The sequence below is a fragment of the Urocitellus parryii genome, chromosome 12 (assembly GCF_045843805.1).
Source record: "Urocitellus parryii isolate mUroPar1 chromosome 12, mUroPar1.hap1, whole genome shotgun sequence".
Lineage (NCBI taxonomy): Eukaryota > Metazoa > Chordata > Mammalia > Rodentia > Sciuridae > Urocitellus > Urocitellus parryii.
The window spans coordinates 30506845-30529860 of NC_135542.1; the positions used below are offsets into that span (position 1 = coordinate 30506845).

The 23016-nt window shown below is 45.7% G+C and overlaps 1 protein-coding gene across 1 annotated transcript; it reads right to left on the minus strand.

Annotated features, from left to right (window-relative positions):
* Window positions 1-426: 426 nt before the first annotated feature.
* On the minus strand, window positions 427-21953 carry Rnf103 (ring finger protein 103). The gene is made up of 4 exons (XM_026409473.1): window positions 21214-21953; window positions 17879-18018; window positions 10040-10155; window positions 427-2896 (listed from the first exon to the last, which is right to left on the minus strand). The coding sequence occupies exons 1-4, from the start codon at window positions 21437-21439 to the stop codon at window positions 1366-1368; spliced, it is 2013 nt and encodes a 670-aa protein (XP_026265258.1). The 5' UTR covers window positions 21440-21953; the 3' UTR covers window positions 427-1365.
* Between the last annotated feature and the right edge of the window lie 1063 nt (window positions 21954-23016).

A 23016-nucleotide genomic window follows, 5' to 3' on the forward strand; every position in this document is an offset into this window, starting at 1 on the left:
TAAACCGGGAACACCCTAAACCCAAGGACGGGGATACTTCCTCAAACCTGGATCCACCCTCGATCACCTTGAGCAGGGTCATCTTTCTCAAACACACAAGCAAGGTCGCAGCAAATTTCCAAGGCAAGTCCATTTAACATGGGGTACACTGGCAAGGATTACGATGCGTCAATACCTACTTGGTAATGGCCCTCAGCATTTACACACTCCAAAAAGAGTGCTATCAGGAAAGGATGACCGGGGGTTGTGGCTCGATATGAGTGTTTGCCTAGACTGCATGAGGTCCTGGGCTCCACCCAAGTCCTGTTAAAATAGAAGGGCACAGAGGATGGGACGAAAGGAGAACGTCAACCTCCAAGTTCACAACAGAAACAAAGCAAGAATTCTATAAAAGCAAGAATTCTATAAAAGCAAGAATTCTGTAAAAACCTCTGGGAGCAGCTGGGGTGTGTGGATCATACATTCCTGCAGGGATGCCAGGAATGCCCTTGCTCAGGAGGTAGGTGGTAAGCATTTAGGAGTGAGGCATCATGATGACTCACATTTCTAAAAGGACCAGCAGACAAACAAAAATAATATAAAAAATATTCACCTATACATAGAATTGATGAAGCAAATGTAAGAAATATGAACTGGTGAATTAGACAAAGAGAAATGGATGCTTATGGTACAAAGATTTCAACTTTACTCTTAAAATTTTTCAAAATAAAAAGTCAGTTAAAACAAAGTACTTTTTGTGTGAATACGCTGTAGCTCATTTTCTTAAGACGAATATGCTAAGTGATAATAAATCAATCCTTATAACGCAGCCCTCCATGAAATGAAGCCCCTTCCCTCCACAGCTAACCAAGCTAAAGGGGGGCTGACACCCCCTCTGGCCAGTGTCAGCAACACAATTTCTACCTTTTTCCCCACGGAGTCACGTTTGACAAAATACCTACAGAAACCGGCCACCTCATCCAAAACAACTTAACATTGGAAAACTTGCAATCTTCTGGTTTTAAAATAATTTATTTTGTAGGTCTGTTTTAATTTCATGTCTCAGAGCATACATTATTTAACCAAGAGGTGTGGACAGAGATTGTAAAAAGGGAGGAAACATTAGGAAAGAAACCGGCTCGATTCCATTAGAACTGACCCTGCCTGGTATCTTGCTAGGATTAATTTCTATCATATTCTTTTGTGCTTACAAAAAAACACGAACTTCTGAGTTTCCAAGGTTGTAAGTAAGTCTTTACAATTAAGTATGCATTCAACTGACACGCAAGGCAACCAAGCAAACCGTCACAGAGGGCGGCGTTGCAGGATACCAGACTGCACCAAGCCACAGGGAGGCGGGACCAGCAGATCGCGGGGCGGCTAGGCCTAGGCCGGGGCCAAGTCGGGTGCGGGCGGGCGTGGCGCGCGGGACGGCTTCTTCTTGTAGGAGGGCCAGCGGCAAACCGGGCAGCAGTGCCGGCCGCCCGCCAGCCACATCAGGATGCAGCCCTGATGGAAGGCGTGGCCGCAGGGCAGCCCTGCCAGCAGACAGCCGCGCTCGAAGTTCTCCAGGCAGACCACACACTCGGTGCTGCGGAGCACAGTGGCCGGCCAGGCGCCCCAGTCCGGCTGCGCGTCCTCGGGCTGTGAGTCCTCGGCGCCCGGCGCGCGAGGGCTGGTCCCGCAGGCCTCGCAGGCCCCTGCGCAGGCCCCGCCGGGGTGGTTGCTCTGTGCGCCCCCCAGGGTTCCCTGCTCAGGGCTCCCCGAGTCCGCGCCCTCGCCGTCCGAGTCGTTCTCCGTGTCCTGGGACCCCTCCGACAGGTCCTCCTCGGAGCGCGCCCCAAGGCAGGTAAACCGCCACATGGGCAAGCTCTTGATGTAGTCGGTGGGAATCAGAGGGTGCAGCCAGAGGTCGGGGAAGGCCAGCCGCTCCAGGAACAGGTCGGGGTCCTCATCCCAGTCCGAGTCCACGGGGAAGTGCTGCAAAGAGGCGATGGGGTGGAAGAGGCAGCTGGTGTACCAGTCCCACAGGCTGGACAACCACTCCAAGTTGTTGGCGTTGACCTCATCTGCGTTGCTTCGCCGCCTCTTCTTCTCGAAGTAGTCAATGAGCAAGCCATGTCCAAGGTAGGTGCCGAGGAAGAGCGCCGGGTGTGAGGAGTAGAAGATCCAGTCGGCCCTCACCCACGAGGCCAGAGTGGTGGTGTTGGAGTACCTCAGCAACTTGAGGCTGTACTCGTAAAAGCTGTCCAAGTAAGGCAGCTGCAGGAAGCCCAGCACGGGCAGCCAGGAGATGATCAGCAGCGAGTTGTATGTCCCCAGCGTGCTTATGAGAACCACAAACCGCTTTATGGTAGCTCCTTGTGTAATGAACAAATCCATCCAAGCCATAAGATTGACGAGAACCAAGCTCAGAACAAACAGATCATTTACTTCCGGCTGCAATGAGCGCAAAAATGAGTCCATGGCCTGAAGGGATATAAATTCACCTGTGTGGTTTCCATACCTGTAAATTCCTTCGGGAGTTCTAAGTATGTATGATGGCATGTTATATACACCAATATCTGTCATGTAACTCTTGTTGTCCCAATTTTCCACATTCACAAAAATAAACTCAACTCTCCCTGTAAATTTTATACTCAGTGCAGAGAAGAAGGCTGGCGGCTGGTCAAGGTTTGCAAACAGGTATATCTTTACCCAATACTGATCACTTTTATTCCATTCTTCTTTCAAATGGTCAGCATTATAAATGGTTTTGATCCGAGAAGCTGCATGGGCAGTGATCCATTTAAATATGTGCTCTACTTCAATCTTGCGGCCACTGTACTCCTTGAGCATGACTTTCCCTTTAGAAGTACTGGTTTGAGGGACAGACATGATGAGAGTGGACCGCACCCAGCCTCTTCTCCTGCAGTATCTGTAAGAGAGAACCAGGAGTCAATGGCTGAGCTGCTTTCCCTTGGTAGGTTTCTTCAGCTTCTGAAAGACTCCTCTCCCCCAAACCAAGTGACTCCCAAATCATCTCGAAGCAGGAAGGATGCTGGGAATTTGTGCAAGAAAAAGCAAGCTTTAGCAGGACATGGTGACCACACCTATGCTCCTAGTGACTCTGGAGGCCAAGGCAGGATGATCATACATTTCAGGCCAGTCTGGGCAATTTATCAAGACACTGACTCAGAATTTTTAAAAAAGGACTGGGGGAATGTAGCTCAGTAATAGAGTACCTCTGGTTCAATCCTCTGTCCCAGAAAAGGAAAGAAAAGCAAGCTCTTTTTCTATAGTTTTATGTTTCTATCTTTAAATTTATAATTTAAAAAAGTATCTCTTGAAAAGCCCTAAAGTCAAGGGAATCAGATCACTCACACACTGAGCCGGGATTTGGTTGTGGGAGGCAGGAGTCCTGCCTCACGAGCAGCTACCAGCTATCAGTTCCCCAGCGCGGATTCTGGGTGTGCACAGCACATAGCGACCCCAGAAAAAACACTGCCCCAAGTCCCCTGTTTACTACGGTCTCTTCCCTCTTCTGTGAAGACCATGATGAGGGTCATTTAACAGAGGAAACAGAGTCCTGAAGTATTGAGACTGACATTCAGTCCAGAATGGTCCTCACTTTTTCAGCACAGTAAATGTGGAAGAATTTAAAATTGAGTCACTTGTTTAGCTTGTATTCCTTTCCAAGAATCATGTGGATTTTGATATACAAAATTTCTAATAAATTTGTAAAAAAAAAAAAAAGTCTACCATACAGATATTTTTTTTACAGATTTGTAAATGAATAGTAATGTTTCTTATTTTGCTACTCAGAATACTGATGTAAAAATCCTGGGTGTTATGCTTAACTTAGAAAGCAAGGATTTTATTTTATTAATTAAATTAGCATATTACACATTCATATAATCAGACTGAGAAAATCTTGATGTGTGGCATATGGCTTTAAAAAAATTTTAGTTGTAAATGGACACAATATCTTTTTATGTATTTATTTTTATGTGCTGCTGAGGTTTGAACCCAGTGCATTCCACATGTGAGGCAAACACTTACCACAGAGCTGCAGCCCCAGCCCAATACAACTAACTTAATTTTGTGATACAATCTAAGATAAATGAAGACAACATGTCACATCTTAAAAGCATCCTTAGCAATGTTGACTCCAAGAAACTCTGGCATGACCAAATGACTTTTCAGTATTGTTTTAAGTGAAATGATTTGAAAAGTATCTATTACCAAAAATAAAGTATCTTCAATCACTTACCACTGTATTTGTTCAATGCAAAGTAATAACTCATTGACACAAATTCTATTTTTACCCTTGCCAAAAAAAGCAGTAAGTCAAATGCACATTGATGATGGTTTTCTTTTTTTTTTAATTTTTAATATTTATTTTTTAGTTCTCGGCGGACACAACATCTTTGTTGGTATGTGGTGCTGAGGATCGAACCCGGGCCGCACGCATGCCAGGCGAGCGCGCCACCGCTTGAGCCACATCCCCAGCCCTGGTTTTCTTTTTTTAATATTTATTTTTTAGTTGTAGTTGGACATGATACATTTATTTTATTTTTGTGTGGTGCTGAGGGTTGAACCCAGGGCCTCGAATGTGCTAGGCGAGCGCTCTACCACTGAGCCACAACCTCAGTCCCGATGATGGCTTTCTTTACCTCTGAAATATCATGAAGCAGCTTTAACATCTAACTGCAAGTGACCCTCGTGAAGGCACAAGTCTACTCCTGGCCACTCTTTTCCTCTTCCTATGATGACGTGGTTCTAACTGTGTCATAAGTTAAGTGACAGTGTCTATGACAGAAAGCCTCACTCTGTAGAACAAGTAAAATAATCAGTGCACATGTTTCTTCATATAAAAAAGCAAAAAAAAAAAAAAGAGGTGAAAGATCTATATAAGGAAAATTACAGAACCCTAAAGAAAGAAATCAAAGAAGACCTTAGAAGATGGAAAGATCTACCTTGCTCGTGGATAGGCAGAATTAATATTACCAAAATGACCATACTTCCAAAAGCACTATTCAGATTGATTGCAATTCCAATCAAAATTCCAATGACATTCCTCATAGAAATAGAAAAAGCAATCATGAAATTCATCTGGAAAAATAAGAGACCCAGAGTAGCTATAGCAATCCTTAGCAGGAAGAGTGAATTGCTATATAAGACCTTAAACTATACTACAGAGCAATTGTAACAAAAACCAGCATGGAATTGGCACCAAAACAGACTGGTAGACAACAGTACAGAACAGAGGACACAGATACTCACCCATGAAATTACAATTATCTTATATTAGATAAAGGTGCCAAGAATATGCATTAGAGAAAAGATGGCCTCTTCAACAAATGGTGCTGGGTAAACTGGAAATCCATATGCAACAAAATGAAATTAAATCCCTTTCTCTCACCATACACAAAACTCAACTCAAAATAGATCAAGGACTTAGGAATAAAACCAGAGACTCTTCATCTAATAGAAGAAAAAATAGGCCCTAATCTTCATCATGTGGGATCAGGCCCCAACTTCCTTAATAAGACTCCTGTGGCACAAGAATTAAAATCAAGAATCAATAAATGGGATGGACTCAAACTAAAAAGTTTCTTCTCAGCAAAAGAAACAATCTGTGAGGTGAATAGAGAGCCTACATCTTGGGAGCAAATCTTTACCCCTCACACATCACATAGAGCACTAATCTCTAGGGTATATAAAGAACTCAAAAAGCTAAGCACTAAAAAAACAAATAACCCAATCAACAAATGGACCAAGGACCTGAACAGACACTTCTCAGAAGAGGATATACAATCAATCAACAAATACACGAAAAAATGTTCATCATCACTAGCAACTAGAGAAATGCAAATCAAAACCACTCTTAAGATTTCATCTCACTCCAGTCAGAATGGCAGCCATTATGAAGACTAACAACAATAAGTGTTGGTGAGGATGTGGAGTAAAGGTACACTCAAACATTGCTGGTGGGACTGCAAATTGGTACAGCCAATATGGAAAGCAGTATAGAGATTTCTTGGAAAATTGGGAATAGAACCACCATTTGACCCAGCTATCCCTCTCCTCGGTCTATACCCAAAGGACTTAAAAACAGCATACTACAGGGACTCAGCCACATCAATGTTTATAGCAGCACAATTCACAATAGCTAAACTGTGGAGCCAAAATAGGTGCCCTTCAGTGGATGAATGGATTAAAAAATGTGGCATATATACACAATGGAATATCACTCAGCAATAAAAGAGAATAAAATCATGGCATTTGGGGCTGGGGATGTGGCTCAAGCGGTAGCGCGCTCGCCTGGCATGCGTGCGGCCCGGGTTTGATCCCCAGCACCACATACAAACAAAGATGTTGTGTCCGCCGAGAACTAAAAAATAAATATTAAAAAAAAAATTCTCTCTCTCTCTCTCTCTCTCTTAAAAAAAAAAAAATCATGGCATTTGCAGGTAAATGAGTGGAGTTAGAGAAGATAATGCTAAGTGAAGTTAGCCAATCCCAAAAAAACAAATACCAAATGTTATCTTTGATATAAGGAGGCTGATTCATAGTAGGATAGGGAGGAGAACATGGGAGGAATAGATGAATTCTAGATAGGGCAGAGGGGTTGGAGGGGAAGGGAGGGGGCATGGGGTTATTAATGATGGTGGAATGTGATGATCATTACTATCCAAAGAACAGGTATGAAGACACAAATTGGTGTGAATATATTTTGTATACAACCAGAGAAATGAAAAATTGTGCTCTATATGTGTAATAAGAATTGTAATGCATTCCACTGTTATATATAAGTAAAAAAAAATTAATTTTAAAAATTAAAGTAAATGAAAGGAAAAAAAAGTATTCTGTGTACGTCCTTTTCCATTCAGAGTAAATGATAGTTTAAGTCTATTCTAGACAGAATCTAAGATTATTTGAGGAAAGAAAATTCCATATGTTATCATGTATCTTTCAAATTAAATCTTATTTTCCAGACTTGGGGAATAAATATCTCTACAAATGCCAGGCTACTAATGTATATTCATCTAAAATTAGTCTAAAGAGATCCAAAACACCAATGATCTTAAAACTCTCCTGCTAACAAAAATGAATACTAACTGAATATCTGTCTTTTTAAGGATGTTGTATTACCTTATATCAAAATAAATACTTACTGCCCAATTCAAGTAAGAGCTTTTTAAAGGTCAGAATAAATCCAATGACCACACTGTGAAAACAAAATTCTTCCGTGCTCTGAGAGACCTTTTGAGATGTCCTGGGGAACATTGAGACAAGAAATGACAGGAAACATGGCCGGTGAGTCTGGGTCCGGTCTCTGGTGTGGCAGGCTAGTTTTCAAGAGAGGCCCTGGTGTTTTTGTCAACGTCAGGCCATTTCTTCAGGCCAGGCCCCTGGCCCGGCTTTCCTGGCTCCTCTTCCCTCCCCTTTCCTGCACGTCCCAAGGCCCTGCTTCCTGTCACTCTAGCCCTGAGCCTGCTGCCCTGCCTCCCACTCAGCCCCTGCAGCGCCCAGGCTCTTCACCGCCTGCAGTCAGAGGCACACAAGCACCAGTTCATCTCCTGCTGTCTCCACAACAGGACCTGGCAGGACAGGCCTCAAGTACATCTCCTGGTTGGGAAAAAGAGGAGTTAGAACCAGACACTGCTGAGTGTCTGGGGAAAGAAACTATAGCTGCTCTCACTGGACAGGGTCAGAGGCTGCATGGAGGGGTGGCCCTGAGCATTCTCAGGGGAGCTGGATAGGTCCGGAAGGTGCAGCTGTACAAGAAGATAGCACGATAGAGAAGCCTGCCCCAGGACACTCCAGAGAAGACTAGTCCCAGACAGCAGGGGCAGGGGTCTGGCTCTTAGAAACCTCAGAGCAAACTGACAACTCAACTATTCAAATAAATGATCAAAATGCTCCTTAAGTAACCCACAGGTGCAGCCCTTAGGGAGACTCTCAGCACCTTGTCCGCTATGTCTGCATTTTGTTCTTCTGTATCCTCATAGTCACTAAAATAAGAAAAAATGACCCTAAGCGGGTACGGCAAGAACAGTTCTTCCTCCAGGTGGAAGCCCTTCCACAGGGGAGACGTTTACACAGCGGTACTGAAACTGACACATGTCACTGTCCCTCAGAACCGCTTCTGTTCCAGGCATGGTGGCCACGCTCATACTCCCAGTAGCTCAGGAGGCTGAGGCAGGAGGATCACAGGTTTAAGGCCAGCCTCAGCAATTCAGGGAGACTTAAGCAACCTAGTGAGATCCTGTATCAAAAAAGCAAAAAACAGGGCTGGGGATATGGCTCAGGTTAAGCGTCCCTGAGTTGAATCCTGGTACCAAAAACCAAACCAAAACAAAACAAAAAGATACAGGAAAAAAAAAAAAGGAAAGTCAGGAAAATTTGTATTAATATCTCCTGGACGACTTATGACACTTCTGATACCCTCTGCTTTATAAGAATACACTTAAAAAAAGAAAAAACTATTTCACTTTTTCATATTTAATAAAGTCTCTTCATTTTATATTGTTGGAGATTTTGAATTCTGTATTGTCACCTAAGAATCATATTAAATTGTAATGTGTTTAACCTTCATATTTAAAAAAAATTTATTTGACATTTTCAAATCCATTTATAAACTACAATATTTGAAACGTATTATTTAGTTTTACTTATTAGGCAACAGGGGAGACTGAACTCAGGAGCACTCCAGCACTGTGCCTGAGTGCGTTTTCATCTTTTACTTTGAGACAGGGTATTGCTAAGTTGTGAGGCTGGCCTGAAACTTGTCACCCCTGCCTCAGCCTCCCCAGTAGCTGAGCTTACAGGAGTGCACCACTGTTTCGTTCATCGTTCATTGTTTTTTTTTTTTTTAATGAAGTCTGTATACTTTCCAGTAAAAGAGTGGTATTCACACCAATTTCTGGCGTTACTGGAAAGATTAAACTCGTCAGCACTGTCCTTTGTCCCAGCACTGTGTGGGGAAACAATCTTTCACAGAGACTCCCCAGGAGGACGATGGAATCCAACCCAATGCGAGGTGAAGGAATGGCAGGATGCAGGCTGATCTCCTCTTCACAATAACGTTAGGACTAGGCTGTCCTCTGGGCTGTCCTGAGCCTTCCAACAAAAGCCACTGGACAGGAGCGAGCTCCTGCAGTGAGGTGGAACTTCCCTCCTGTCCCCTCTCTCAGGGGAGCTACTCCACAGCTCCACCCTCCACGGCCAGCAGGCTGGGCCTTAGGAAGAGCAAACCTGGGGCTGAAGGGAAGGAGTCAGCCACGGCTCAGGAGGGCGTCTACCGCCAGCAGGTCATCCACTGTGGCCCTGCCACCCCTGTGCTGGCCACAGTGACGCAGGGTGAGCTGCGGTAGAAGCTTCCTTGGATCTGGGGACAGAAGGAAGCTCTGTCTCTCCTAGCTCAGGTGCTGGCCAGCACATCACCTGCACTAGAAACCACCAACCCCAGGCTCTTGCGTGCACATCCCTGCCTCCTCTGCATGGAAGGAAATGTGTGAGATGTGGACTTTTTATCTAGTAGTCCTCAAATGGATAATGAAATGAAGGAGTGTACGTTATGACTTGGTAACAATAGAAATGGAAATAAAAGAGCATTTCAAAGAAATAATAATAAAAAGTGAAACAAACAGTGTGACAGACGGAGTTCTGGAGACGATGACAAGGCAGCGGGCACCTCCGAGGCTCCCCTCCGAGGAAACGGAGCAGGATGAGGCCAAGGTCAGGAACAGTGGCCGGATCCCACTGTGACCCTAGGACTAGGGACAGTTGTAAAGCAAACAAAAATAACAAGAAGTGCAAATGAGAGGCCAGGAGATGGGAGAGCACCTCAACAGAACAGCTTCCCTCAGGAATACAAAAAGGACCAAGGACACTCCCAAGAGGCACCCGAGGGAAGGACTCAGCAGAGGGGCAGAGAGCAGCAGATGCCAGACCACCAAGAAGGCTGGTGGTGCCCGTGGCCCACAGGGTGCCAGCCTCACAGCTGTGCCCTCAGGCTCCAACCGCACTGCCTGCATCGGGACTCCCACCCAGCCCCGCCCAGCCCACTCACCTGGGGTCACTGGAGCAGTTAAAAGTGCCTGTGCGTATTCCAAATCGAGACACCTTTTTCACCATTTTCTCCCAGTGGATTTTACCAACCAAAGGACTTCTGTCATTTGCTATGACCTATTCCCAAAAAAGAAAAAATAAGACTTTAATTATTTAAAATAGATCAAACCATTGATATCTACAGTATGATTCTACGTTTTTGAAAGAGATATTGTGTTCCTCGTTCTTGTTTAGTGCACCATATGGTCATATTATCATTGTAATTCTCACTGAAGGCACTACCCACCAACCAGAAAAGTCTCAAAACACAGAACGCCGTACACCACACTCCCACATTCTGTCAGTCAGAAGGAGGAGTCAACCCCTATGAAACAGCTGGCCACACTCTCTACTGGCTTCTCTCCTCCAGAATAAAGTTACACAGGAAGGAGGAGGCCTCTTTCTCTTTGCTCTGAAAAGAAAGGGCAAATACAGCCAACTGGCAGTTATCACATGAGAGTTCAACAAGTTCAAATTTCACTTTTTCAGAGCATCACTGTGGATCCAGAGTGGGACATCTGCTTCTCATCACCCTATGCTCTGCCCAAGTCAATATTGTACCTTCTATGATCTCTCAATAGCAACCATAAAGATCCAACAAATAAAAAGAACAACTTCAGTTAATTTTACATTCTGGAACTCTGACTTCAAATCTGCACACTGTCTGCACACACAATTATGACTGAGAGAAGAAACAGACTTAAAAAAAATTCTAAATGGTCTTTCATAATACCTAAATCCTTGTTTATGGATGTCAGTAGTTAGTTCTCCTCCCTTCATTCCCTCACCTTCCTGCCTTGAATGACAGAAAAATCTTAATGAATATACCAGTGAAAAGGAAAAGATGCTAAATCAAAAACATAGAAATAAACAGAATTTAAAGGAAAGCCAAAAACATCTACAGTCATCATGAAATAACTGACTCAAGGGTGTCTAGGCCAAGGTCACTGTCCTCAGTAGCACACTGCAGACACTGTTCAACTTAAAGTGACAGCATCATGCTTTGGGGTTCCTCCAGAGGACAGAAGGCCTCCAGGAAGTAGAGTCCAGTGGGTTCAGGGAATGATGGCACTCCTGTCCCTGGCGGGCAAGAGGCGGGCATCTGCTTCACTGTGGCCTCTCAGCTGGGAAGTCTGACCAGTGCCAGTTGGCAGCAGGAGCAGAGAAAGGGCACCAGCAGGGTGAGGGACTTGAGGTCCACCTGTGTGCCAGCATGGCACTGTCCAGACATTAGCATCCTCACACTGAGACACACACATGCAGGCCAACACCTGTAACCTGGGGTGGCGCTCACAGGTACAGTCTCAGGCTATGACTGCAGTGAACACATGAGCTCTTATTCAAGTACCAGAACACTTCCGCAGGTAAAGGAAGAGGGCAACTCAAGTACACGTACTTAGTAAGTTGTTTCAATCACAGCTATTTTGCTGCTGTGACTAAAAGACCCAATAAGGATAATTTTAGAGGAGGAAAATTTGGGTGTCAGAGTCTCAGTCCATAGAGGCTGGCTCCATTTTTTTAGGGCCTGAGGTGAGGCAGAACTTCATGGCAGAAGTGTGTGGCACACCAGGAAGTGGGGGGCTTCTCTTCCCAAGAATAAAACATATACCCCAAAGGTGCACCCCAGTGACCCCCTCCCCAGGCCACACCCTCCCTGCCTATAGTCACACCTGGCTAATGCAGTCAATGCACTAATCAGGTTAAGGCTCTCGTAACTGATCATCTCACTATAAAACTTCTTGCATTGTCGCACACATGAGCTTTCCAGGGTACCTCACACCTAAACCATGTCCTGGGCAAAAGTTCTTTTGGAGCAGGTTCACAAGGGCTACAGTACCCCCAGGGCCTAAGCTTTTGCCCCTTCCTTGGCCCAAGCGTACCTTACAAGTCTACTGGAGTCCCAGGAGACTGCACAAGGCAACCTTTGTTTCCTTTTTCTGCTACCACTCAAGAGTTCATATGGTAACTCTTCCTTTGGTCACATAACCATAAAAATCTTGAACTTATTTTTCTGATTCCTCAGGACATTGAGAAGTCTCTATGCCTTAACATCACCATACTCCCTGCTTTTTAAAATTTTACTTAATTTTTTAAACTTTTGTTTTCATACATTTCCTATTTCTTGATCAAGGCAGCAAACAATCCAGACATTTTGGGTCTGTTTATTAGGACAAGGCTTTGAGGAGTTGAGAGGGTGCTTCTGCCAGTACAGCATAGTCCTAGGTGCTGGGCACCTTTCGGTTAAATGCCTACTTTCCACACAAGTACCTTGGGGTCAGAGCTCAGTGTCAGGAGGGGGAAAAAGAACAAGAGGGCTGCTCCAGCAGACAGCAGAAGCCAGGGAAGAGCTGTGGCTTCGCTGGGGTGGGCACATGACTGCTCAGTGCAGGGCCTCCTTTACTCAGCATCTGTTCTACCACCTGCTTTTGAGGAGTTCAGGATCCCAGACTGAGCACGGCACTAAGGCGACCACCAGCGCGGCACCGCAACACCCCACAGCCCTCTGCAGAGCATTGGAGCCCGCATCCGCTCCCCCCCCCCTCATGTCACGCACCTGCTGGCTGAGCACAGACTCCCTCTGGGGGTGCTGAGTGAGATGGTCACTCTAACAACCTCATGGCTGCTGGGGTGACGGCCCTGCAATCCCAGTCACTCGGAAGGCTGAGGCAGCAGGGTGCCACAGTCAAGGTTGGCATGGGCAGCTTTACTTTGTAAAGGACTGGGTTGGGCTGGGGTTGTGGCTCAGTGGTAGAGCACCTGCCTTGCATGTGTGAAGCCCTGGGTTTGATCCTCAGCACTGCATAAAAATTAAAAAATAAGATAAAGATATTGTATCCATCTACAACTAAAAAAATATTTAAAAAAAAGGACTGGGATGTAGCTCAGTGGTAGAGCACTACTCCCCAGGACCAAAATAAATGAGTAAATACACAAATAAAAATTTTTAAAATATTGCTGTTTTCACAAAATAACTTATCTGGCTGAGTCACACTGCAGAACTAAACACCCTGAGACCTACCACAACTGTGTGGCACCAGTAGAAGCCCCTGACATACAGTCCCTGTCCTGAAACTGCACCAGGTTCTGAGTGGCATCCACACTGGGACCTTGGGAAGGAGGCTGGGTTGCCCGTGGGGAGTCTTTTCAGAGACTAGAGAAGAACTGGGCGAGAGTACAGCTTGCACCCCAGGCTGGGAGCAGGGCTGGCACACAGGCTGGCAAGTGAGGCAGTGCCAGCCACTCTCAGGGCAACGTCTCCAGAGATGCCCCTTGCAGCAGAAGTCTGCCCCGCCCACAGGGCGCACAATGCAGATCTAAGTCAGGCCCAAAACTACTTGGGCTTTCTGCAGTTTTAGACTGGTTTTCCTCCTCCTGACTTCATAGTCTCCAGGAGACTCCAACTTCTTGACCTCCATTGTAACCAAGTCCCTTCGCCAGCAGCCTGTGGCCTGGGATGTTTTTTGGACAGACAGCATAAGGAGCACCTGGCTCTGCAAAGACACACCAACCTTCTTGACCTGGGTTCAATCCTCAACACCGCAAAAAAATAAAATAAGGGTACTGTGTTCACCTACAACTGAAAAATAAATGTTTAAAAAAATTATGGACTAACCTAAGTATATGTACAAAAACTATATAAAATAGTTAAAATTGACTGGCAAAGACAAGATTTCAGTGGCGTTTTAATTGTGCTTGTCAGTGTCCTCACGATCTGGCTTTACAACTCAGCACCAGTGCAAGGATGAAGTGGCTTGCCACGCACATTGCTCCCAGAATGCACTGCGGAATGAGGGAGTTACACATTCCCTGCACAAAACAGGTTTAGAACCAATCACTTACAGTTCTAGCTAAACAGGAAAACTACATTAAATATTGACCAAAGTGTCCCAGCACTTGGAGTCACACAGTGCTTTTCACTGTTGCTCAACCCCAGTGACTTTAAACCCCCTGTCATGTAAGACAGCCAGCAGGGAACAAGTATGTCCTTTGTTTACTATGACAAGAATCAAACAGAGGACTAGAATGTGAGAAGACAAATCCACAAACCCCACCAACCATGCCAACTTCTCCACTTCAGACACCTACCCGTCCTGCCTTCTGCCTCTCTGACTAGGTCTCCTCAAAGGAAAGTGATTGTCATCTTTTACTTGTGATGCCAAGAAGACTGTGGTAGCAGAATCAAAGAATCCACAAAACTGGAACATAAACAGCTAATCAAAGATATGAGCTTAGGTTAAGAATAAAGCAGGAAAACTCAAAATGTTAGAAAGAGCTGTTAGAAAAAAATAAGGAGGACCTGCTTCCTTATGGAATACACAGGTACTATTAAAACAAGTCACATGTATTTTGCTACCTTGAAAACCAAAATTAATTGCGTTCACTTCACACTGTGAAGAATATAAGCGAGACAAGGAAAGTTTTGACATTTTCCAAGAGGACTGATCTGGCCAAAACAAATGCATTTAAAAAAATATTTTTAGTTGTATATGGGCACAATATCTTTATTATTTATTTTTATGTGGTGCTGAAGATCAAACCCAGGGTCCACACCTGTGAGGCAAGCACTCTATCACTGAGCTACAGCCCCAGTCCCAAACAAATGCATCTTTAATTATGAAAATACTACTTACAGACTTCAAAAAATTAAAAAACAAATTAGTTTCTTTAAGAATAAACATAGCCTGGCATGATAGTGCACACCTGTAATCCCAGCAGCTGGGGAGACTCAGGCAGGAGGATCATGACTTCAAAGCAAGCCTCAGCAAAAGTGAGGTGCTAAGCAACACAGTGAGACCCTTCTCTAAACATACAAGATAGGGCTGGGGATGTGGCTCAGTAGCTGAGCGCCCCTGGGTTCAATCCCTACTTACCTGCCCCCCCAAAAAAGAATAAATATAAAAGAATCTTAACTAAAATTCAGTTAAAAACTAAATTCTTAAAAGTTATCCTTTCTAAGAAGCTGGATTAGCATGATCTGAGCTCAAAGAATGACAAGGGACTGAGAGGATATTTCTCTTCTGCTTTTAGCACATATTTTCAATTTTATATAGAGTGTTTTTAAAAAATAAAACAAAAGCAACTGGAGAGCTGAGCCCAAGGGGTCTGTGCTGATGAGCTGCTGGCCAGTTCCCGCCACCAAGGGTGCACTGTCACTCTTCTCAGCTGTCCTGCAAAAACTGTTCTAGACCAAGTCTGCCATCTGACAGGTCCCAAGGAACGCACGCCCAGCAGTGGCCAAGCGCCCAGCAGTGGCCAAGCATGTGACAGTGAGCGTCCCTGGGAAGATCAAGCCGTCTCTCCATTGCCTCTCTCCCACAGACAGACGACCAAACAAACACCTTCCACTCTTCTTAGGAGGTATTTTTTTTACATAGGTATCTTTTCTTAGTTGTCAATGGACCTTTGATGCTAACACTCACAATCATTATGTGTTCTTCACTTCCTTCAAGTGTCCCCTTGTGCAACAGTTCTTTGCCATTCTATCTCCTTAGCCTGCTCCCTGCTCTTCGCAGCACTTTCCACTAACTGATGTCCTATGGAGTGTTCCTTCATCTGGCGTCAGTGTCTCCCCGTGGGCCTGGACTGTGAGCCACCTAATAGCAAGAACTTGGCCTGGCGTGTGCTCCTGGCACCTGGGCCTGGCATACCTGTATCTGCTGGATAAACTGAATGAATAATTTTATCACATACTAAGGGAGTCTATCCATGGATATCTTTAACAGGACATCAAAAAATAGCAGATTGGGGCTGGGGATGTGGCTCAAGTGGTAGGTAGCGCACTTGCCTGGCATGCACAGGGAGCTGGGTTCGATCCTCAGCACCACATAAAAATAAAAAATGAAGATGTTGTGTCCACCAAAAACTAAAAAATAAATATTAAAAAATTCTCTCTCTCTCTCTCTCTCTCTCTCAAAAAAAATAGCAGATCATTTGCTTTGTTTGTTGAGAACAGTCTTATGAAGCTTCCCAGGCTGGTTTTGAATTTGTGATCCTCCTGCCTCCGCTCCCAGAGATCTGGGATTACAGGTGTGTGCCACCCCACTTGGTCACTGGCCATTATTTATAAAGGAGAACATAAGGCCTACTAGTGAGTCAGGATGCGTGTGTTGGCTATTGGCCGCGTTCGATGCACCAAAACAATGTCTGTGCTTTTGATGTGGCTCTTCCAAGTTTCCAAGGTGCTCAGCATCTTTACCATTGGTTTTCATGGGACCAGTCAATGTGATGACAAGCATTTAGACCTTTCACACCATGAACACAGAGCTGTGGGACTCAATTCACACTTAGTAATAAAGCTAAGATCATCAAAACCAGCACATTTTCTTTGACCGACTATCAGAAATGAATAACAGGGAAAAGAAATGGAATAACAATTACTTATAAAGCTTTAAAGAAGCTACAGATTATTTTTTCAATTCCAATTAATGAACTCAAAAATAAACTAGAATTTGAAAGGATAAGAGACTGTACCCATCCCTCTCAGGTTCACCCTCTGCTGAACATTAGACTGTCTGTAGGGTAAAAGGTCAATGCGACAGCAAGGTTACTGTGAAGGAAAGGCCGCAGATATCCAGCGCAACCCTCAGAAGAAAGCACGAGTCCTAGCCCGCAGCACGGGGGACACAGTCTTTCTCAGATGTGTACCATGTGAAGCCAGGAGCACTGGAAAATCTACCTGCTCACACACTGAAAGTCGGTGACAGGACCAGGTCTGCAATGAAGTCTGCTCAACTCTGGTTCTCTCCCTCTCCCCCAAGCCATCTTCTGCAGTCTTTGCCTCAGAACATGAAGAAGCTATTTTAATAACCCGCCCCCCCAATCAAACTCTATCACCCCAGTGAGTGACAGGACCAGTGACGGGAGACTGGGACCCGGGATGGGCCCTGGGTCAGCGCTCTGATGGACGGCCCCACCGCCCAGGGCAAGCCACTGAGCCTTGGAGCAGGTTTGGCTGAGGTGGCTTCCAGGTCTCTGCCATTCACACCTTTTCACATTTTAGCCATGTTCACGCTCTTTATTTACTCGACATGTTACTTTAAGTGAGCCCACGTCTTAAAAATTTGTGACTTTAGCTTTATCTTAAGCAATATTCATGAAATTGTACATTCAATATAACCTAGGTAATTCCCATTTACATTAAAATATAATAATGATAATGTTGCCTACTCAGTTACCATGTGCCGTACTTTGGGAAGCATAAGAAATAATTTTTAAAGGCCTTTGAGCTCTGGAATTCAAATATGCTAATTAAACCTCCCAATTCGGACATGGTCAAGACTACAGTTAAATACCTGAACCTCCCGTCCTCAGCAGAACAAGAGCACTGCCCACAGCCCTCCGCACCTCCCTGCAGACACACGCCAGCTTGTCCCCATGGAAGGCCCCTTTGCTCTCACATCAGGACCCTCTCCCTTAGACACAAACAGTATTTGGATTGGTGAACTCCAAACTACAATAATAAAACTTGAGAGAAACACTGTCTATCACTAAATAAAAGGAACACATGCACATGTTTATCACCCCAAGGATGATATGACAACTAAAATGAGGTTTCTCCTGCCGATTCTGACAAAAAGTCAACCCCCTCCCCAACTTTCCCTTTTCTATTCTTCAATTTTCATTTTCTTGTTCAGAAAAACCTCTTTAAGTGGACACTGTAGCCTCCCTAGGAGAACTGAGCTCTGTCTAAGACATGACACAAGGAAACAGAAGCTTCACTGGCTGCATGAGCCATTTTGCTAGAATAATTCCCCTTTAATAAAGTCCTTGAGTCATAGGGATTTGTCACCATCTGTGATACCTGAACCAGCCAGATGCCATCCTTTGTGTCTTCCACCAGCTCGTAGAAGTGCATCTCACCACTGAAATTGGTACTGGAAACGGATTCAGAGGCCTCCTCTTCCTTGAGAGCAGAATAGAGCTCACCCTCCATCAAGTCGCCTAAAGAAAAGAACAACAATGGTGAGATTCCTCAGTCCCACGTCCTGACTCAATGGTCAATTCCACTGTATACAGTGAAGAACCATGTATTGTACTAGTACTGTACTCTACAGAAAGAACAACAGAACCTGAATACATCCCTTTAAGAGCCATATAGTCAATAAACACCTAAGACCTTACTATAGATCAAAGTGAATGAAACAGACACAAATCCACCTCTCAGAGAATAGAATTTTTCAGGCAAGATGGTGCACAACCATAATCCTAGCAACTCAGGAGCCCAAGGCAGGAGGATTACAACTCAAGGCCAGCCTCAACAACTTGGTGAGACTGTCTCAAGATAAAAAAAAAAAAAAAAAAAAAAAGCTTGGGGGTATAGTTCAGTAGTAGAGTGCTTGCCTATCAAGCTTGAGGCCCTGGGTTCCATCCTTAGGACTGGGGGAGAAAGAAGAGTCTAGCCTATATTCTAGTGGAGTCATCACTAATTTATTCATAAATAATTGAATTTGTACCACTCCAAAATGCCATCCCAATAAAGTATGAGGTCCACATGTCTAGATTTCATATAATTTTCAAACAATATGGTTTACATGCTCTGACTTAACAGAGTGAGAAAAGGCTTCAGAGAATTTGCCATCAGCCCTGCTTAAAATAACAGCATGGTTATAAACCATGACTCGGAGGTTAAAACTTTATCTCTTAGAACAAACTCCACACTCATACACTAATTTAAAATGTAAATTTAGAGTTTGTATCATCAAATGAAAAGGAAAGGAAAATACTTTTGCCACATTACTTTAACATTTGCCTTAAATATTAAGCAGTAAGTATAGTGCAAAATCATTCAAAACAACTACTTAAGTTTGATAGTTAAGTTACTATACCCAAGAAATTTTTGCTGAAAAAATGTGTGAGCTGAGGGGCTAGGGTTGTGACTCAGCGGTAGAGCGCTCACCTAGCACATGTGAGGTCCTGGGTTCGATCCTCAGCACCACATCAAAATAAATAAAGATATTGTGTCCAACAACAAAAATATTTTAAAAATAGATAGTGGATATTTTTTTAAAACTTTTTTTTTTGTAGTTGTAGGTAGACAGAATGCCTTTATTTTATTTATTTTATGTAGTGCTGAGGATTTAACCCAGTGCCTCATGCATGCTAGACAAGCGCTCTACCACTGAGCCAAGCCCCAGCCCCATAAATAAATATTTTTAAAAAATGTGTGATCTGAGTTGTATTTTTGTAGGTTGTATATAGTCTTTATATACATATAAATTATATGTGGATACCTTGTATACTCAATGTGACAAGAGTTTCAGGCCCAAAGGAAGGCCTGAAACCATAAATGTCATAAATGTCAAAAGAAAAAAATGTGTGATCAAATTATTTTACTATGAAAACTGATTCTGCTTTCACAGATAAGGCACTTCTCATTTCCACATCAAGACACTATATTCATCAGACTCCATTTCTTCCTTGTAGTAGAAATAAGTTATCAGAAACCAGCCAGCAAACAAGGGACAGGAATAATACCCCACTGCATACTTTCTCTAAAAGAAAACAGTATCGCCATTGCAGAAAGGGTTTCCTTCCTGTGTCCCAGTGCAGAGAAGTGAGTTTCCTGACCGTAAGCTACAGGTATGCACGAAGTAGGCTCTGCAGTTTGTGTCTTGGCTGTCACACTACATGGCTACACAAGTACTAACCCAGGGGAAAGTGGTCTGTAAAAGACACTGCTGACAGATGGCTTGAAACAACCAGGGAGAGCCACAGTTCCAAGACTCCTGACGCCTCTCTGACCACATTCCTCTCAGGAGTGTGCCTCAGCAAAATATATTTTATCCAGCAGTGAAATAAATTAATCATATTTCTCACCCAACCCTACCCCAAACCAATAGTTACTGGAAACATGTTCTTTAAGGTGTTAAATATTCTCTTAGCACTATTTGAAGTCCATTCCTCAATCCACTAAGAGGCAAGGGTACTTGTGACACTCAATGAAAAGTTGATATTCAACAGTTTTTAATCCAGAGAGAAATATAAATAACCTCAAGACGGACAAAGTAGGTTTCACACAGACACTTCATCTCATTTTTACTGAATTCCAAGTAAGAAAAGCCAGGACTCTATAGTATCCACTTTAGCAATGTTCAAACCTATGTTGAAATCTTAGGATTAAATGCCTCTTTGATATTTATTATTTAGTGATGTCTTCCCCTCCAGGTAGCTTGTTATTGCTAAAGTGACAAACATTTGCAGACTTTGGATTTTTTTTTCTTTTCCTATATTTTTGTGAATTTCAACTGATAATGCTTTTTTTTTTTTTAAGAGAGAATGAGAGAGGGGGGGAGAGAGAGAAAGAGAGAGAGAGAGAGAGAGAGAGAGAGAGAGAGAGAGAGAGAGAGAGAGAGAGAGAATTTTTAATATTTATTTTTTAGTTCTCGGCGGACACAACATCTTTGTTTGTATGTGGTGCTGAGGAACGAACCCGGGCCGCACGCATGCCAGGCGAGCGCGCTACCGCTTGAGCCACATCCCCAGCCCCTGATAATGCTTTTAACTGACATTTTCAAATTTTGAGAAAAATCACTCAATTAACAAACAATGCTAGAAAGCTAGTTTTAAACTGTCATTTTATAATTACCTCAAAAAGACATACCAAAACATCTAACAAATAATTTCAGCCCTTCTCAAAACTAGGATTCGCATATATTATTGTAGAATGCTGGGCAGCTCTCCCAGCTGTCGTTGTGCCAGGTACAGTGGGTACAGGCCACCTCCTCCCAGGTAGAGGGGGAGTAACTCGGTACAGGAGGAACAGGACGCCCTTTCCCAGGAGGAGGGAGATAACCAGGTACCAGAGGTGCGGGACGCCCCTTCCCAGCTAGGGGTAAACAGGTACCGGAGGTGCAGGCCGCCCCTTCCCAGGTGGATGAGGGATGACCAGGTACTGGAGGTGCGGGCGTCCCTTCCCAGGTGGAGGAGAGGTGACCAGGTACTGGAGGTGCGGTCGCCCCTTCCCAGGTGGAGGAGGGGTGACCAGGTACTGGAGGTGCGGATGCCCTTGTCCAGGTGGAGGAGGGGTGACCAGGTAATGGAGGTGCGGGTGTCCCTTCCCAGGTGGATGAGGGGGGACCAGGTACTGGAGGTGCGGTGGCTGCCCAGGTGAGGGGACCCCGGGAGACCGGCACTCGCCTGACTTCTCCACCAGCTCGCGGACATCCTTCTTCTCGGGCAGCCCCGAATAGCCCAGCCCGCGGCACTCCAGGATGGTCTTGAGCTTCCTGAAGCTCAGCGCCACCGGGTCCACCAGCTGGGTGGCGAAGATGCCTGTCTCGTACCACACAATGGCTTCGAAAAACCGGGCCAAGACGAACAGGACCAGGAAGTAGAGCAGCAGGAAGAAAAGCTTCAGCCACATCTTGCCCGGCGCCTGCTCCCGCTCACGAGTGGGCTGCGGGGACGGGGTCCGGCGGCGGCCGAGCCCGGGCTGCGGAGGAGGCTGAGCCTCGCGCGGCCTCGTAGTCCAGAGGCCGGAGCCCGGCGCTCGGAGACCCGGCCCCCGGCGGCCGCGCGGCCAGAGCCAGGCCGTTCCCACGGAGGGCCCGCGACAGCTCGGTCTCAGGAGGCCGGGCCGCCGGGAGCAGCCGCCCCGGGCAGGGCCCAGGCCCCGTGGCCTCCCGGGCGCGGCGGAAGCGCAGCGGCTCCGGCGTCGGGCGGGCCCAGGCGGCGCCGCGGTCTCCGCAGAGAGAGGTGGGAGCGCGAGCGACGGTCCTGCAGCAGGCAAGGAACAGGCCTGAGACCGCCCCGGGCGACGACCCGGCTGCCTCCCGGCCACACAGAGCCCGTCGCGCTCTGATGCGCGGCGCAGATCGCTGCCCGCGTCCCCACGCCCCGCCGCCTCCACCGGCCGCGGCCGGCGCCCCGAGCAATGGACCCGCTGCGGCCGCCGCGGAGTCGAGACACAACAGCTGACGTCGGCGTCGGGGCGGGGCCCAGGCCGGGGGGGGGCGGGGCCTCGGAATTGCCGGCCGCGGTGGGCGGGGCGAGCCGCGGGAAAGCCTTTTATGGGCGGGGCTTCGTTCTCTGGGTGGGCGGGGAGGGGCGGGGTCAAGCGCTGGGCCCGCAGGGGAGGGGCGGGGCCTGGCCTGCAGGGCAGGACATCGGGGCCGCCCGCGGGTTGAGGACCCGAGCGGGAGCAACCCGCCACCGCAGCCTCCGCAGGGCTTCTCGGCGCCTCCCGAAGTTCCGTCTCCAGTGTCTTCTCTCTATCCCCAATTCTCCTGCAGTTGTTTGTAATGGACTTTATTTGAGGTTGGATTTCGGACTGTGGCACTCTATTTTTTTTAAATGGCACAGTTAATTATTTGTTATAAACCAGTAAAATTAAAAGTGTACAGTTATACGATTCCTGGTGAATTGAGAAAGTTTGGGCACCGTTGGTGCAAGGTCGTAGAAGGCTAAATCCAGAGAACAGAAGTTTTTCCTCTTTAACATGAGTATAGTTTGTGCACTTAGATGTTGGGACAGGTCGGGCCCAAAGGGGAGTTAGAACTAGGTCCAGTCCTCACTCCCTTAACGTCTTTTTCTGTCTTCAGTCTCAGGGATGTTGAAAGTCAGGCGTGGAAGCCTTTAAGCTTTCAGGACGCAGGCTGTTGAGTATGGTGTGTCCAGGTGCAAAGTTCCGTGTGTTTTAGCATGCTGGCAGCAAGAAAGAGGACTTTGTATAAAATAAGAAATGTGCACAAGCTGCTTCTGTATTTGTTTAAACACAATTGCACATATTCTTTGTCAGTCTCTGAGCCGGTCTGGAGGGAGAGGGCTTTGGATTCCTGATCTGAACAAAGTTGGTTTCTATCAGCCTCCTTTATCAAGAAGGGACAGACCTAGGAAATGCAAGGGAAATGCTAGCCATTGTGCAAAACTGCCAACTACCCTAAACCAGGGGTGAGAGCTTAGGAAGAAAGTGCATGATCCTCAGTCTTGGAGCAAATGAGG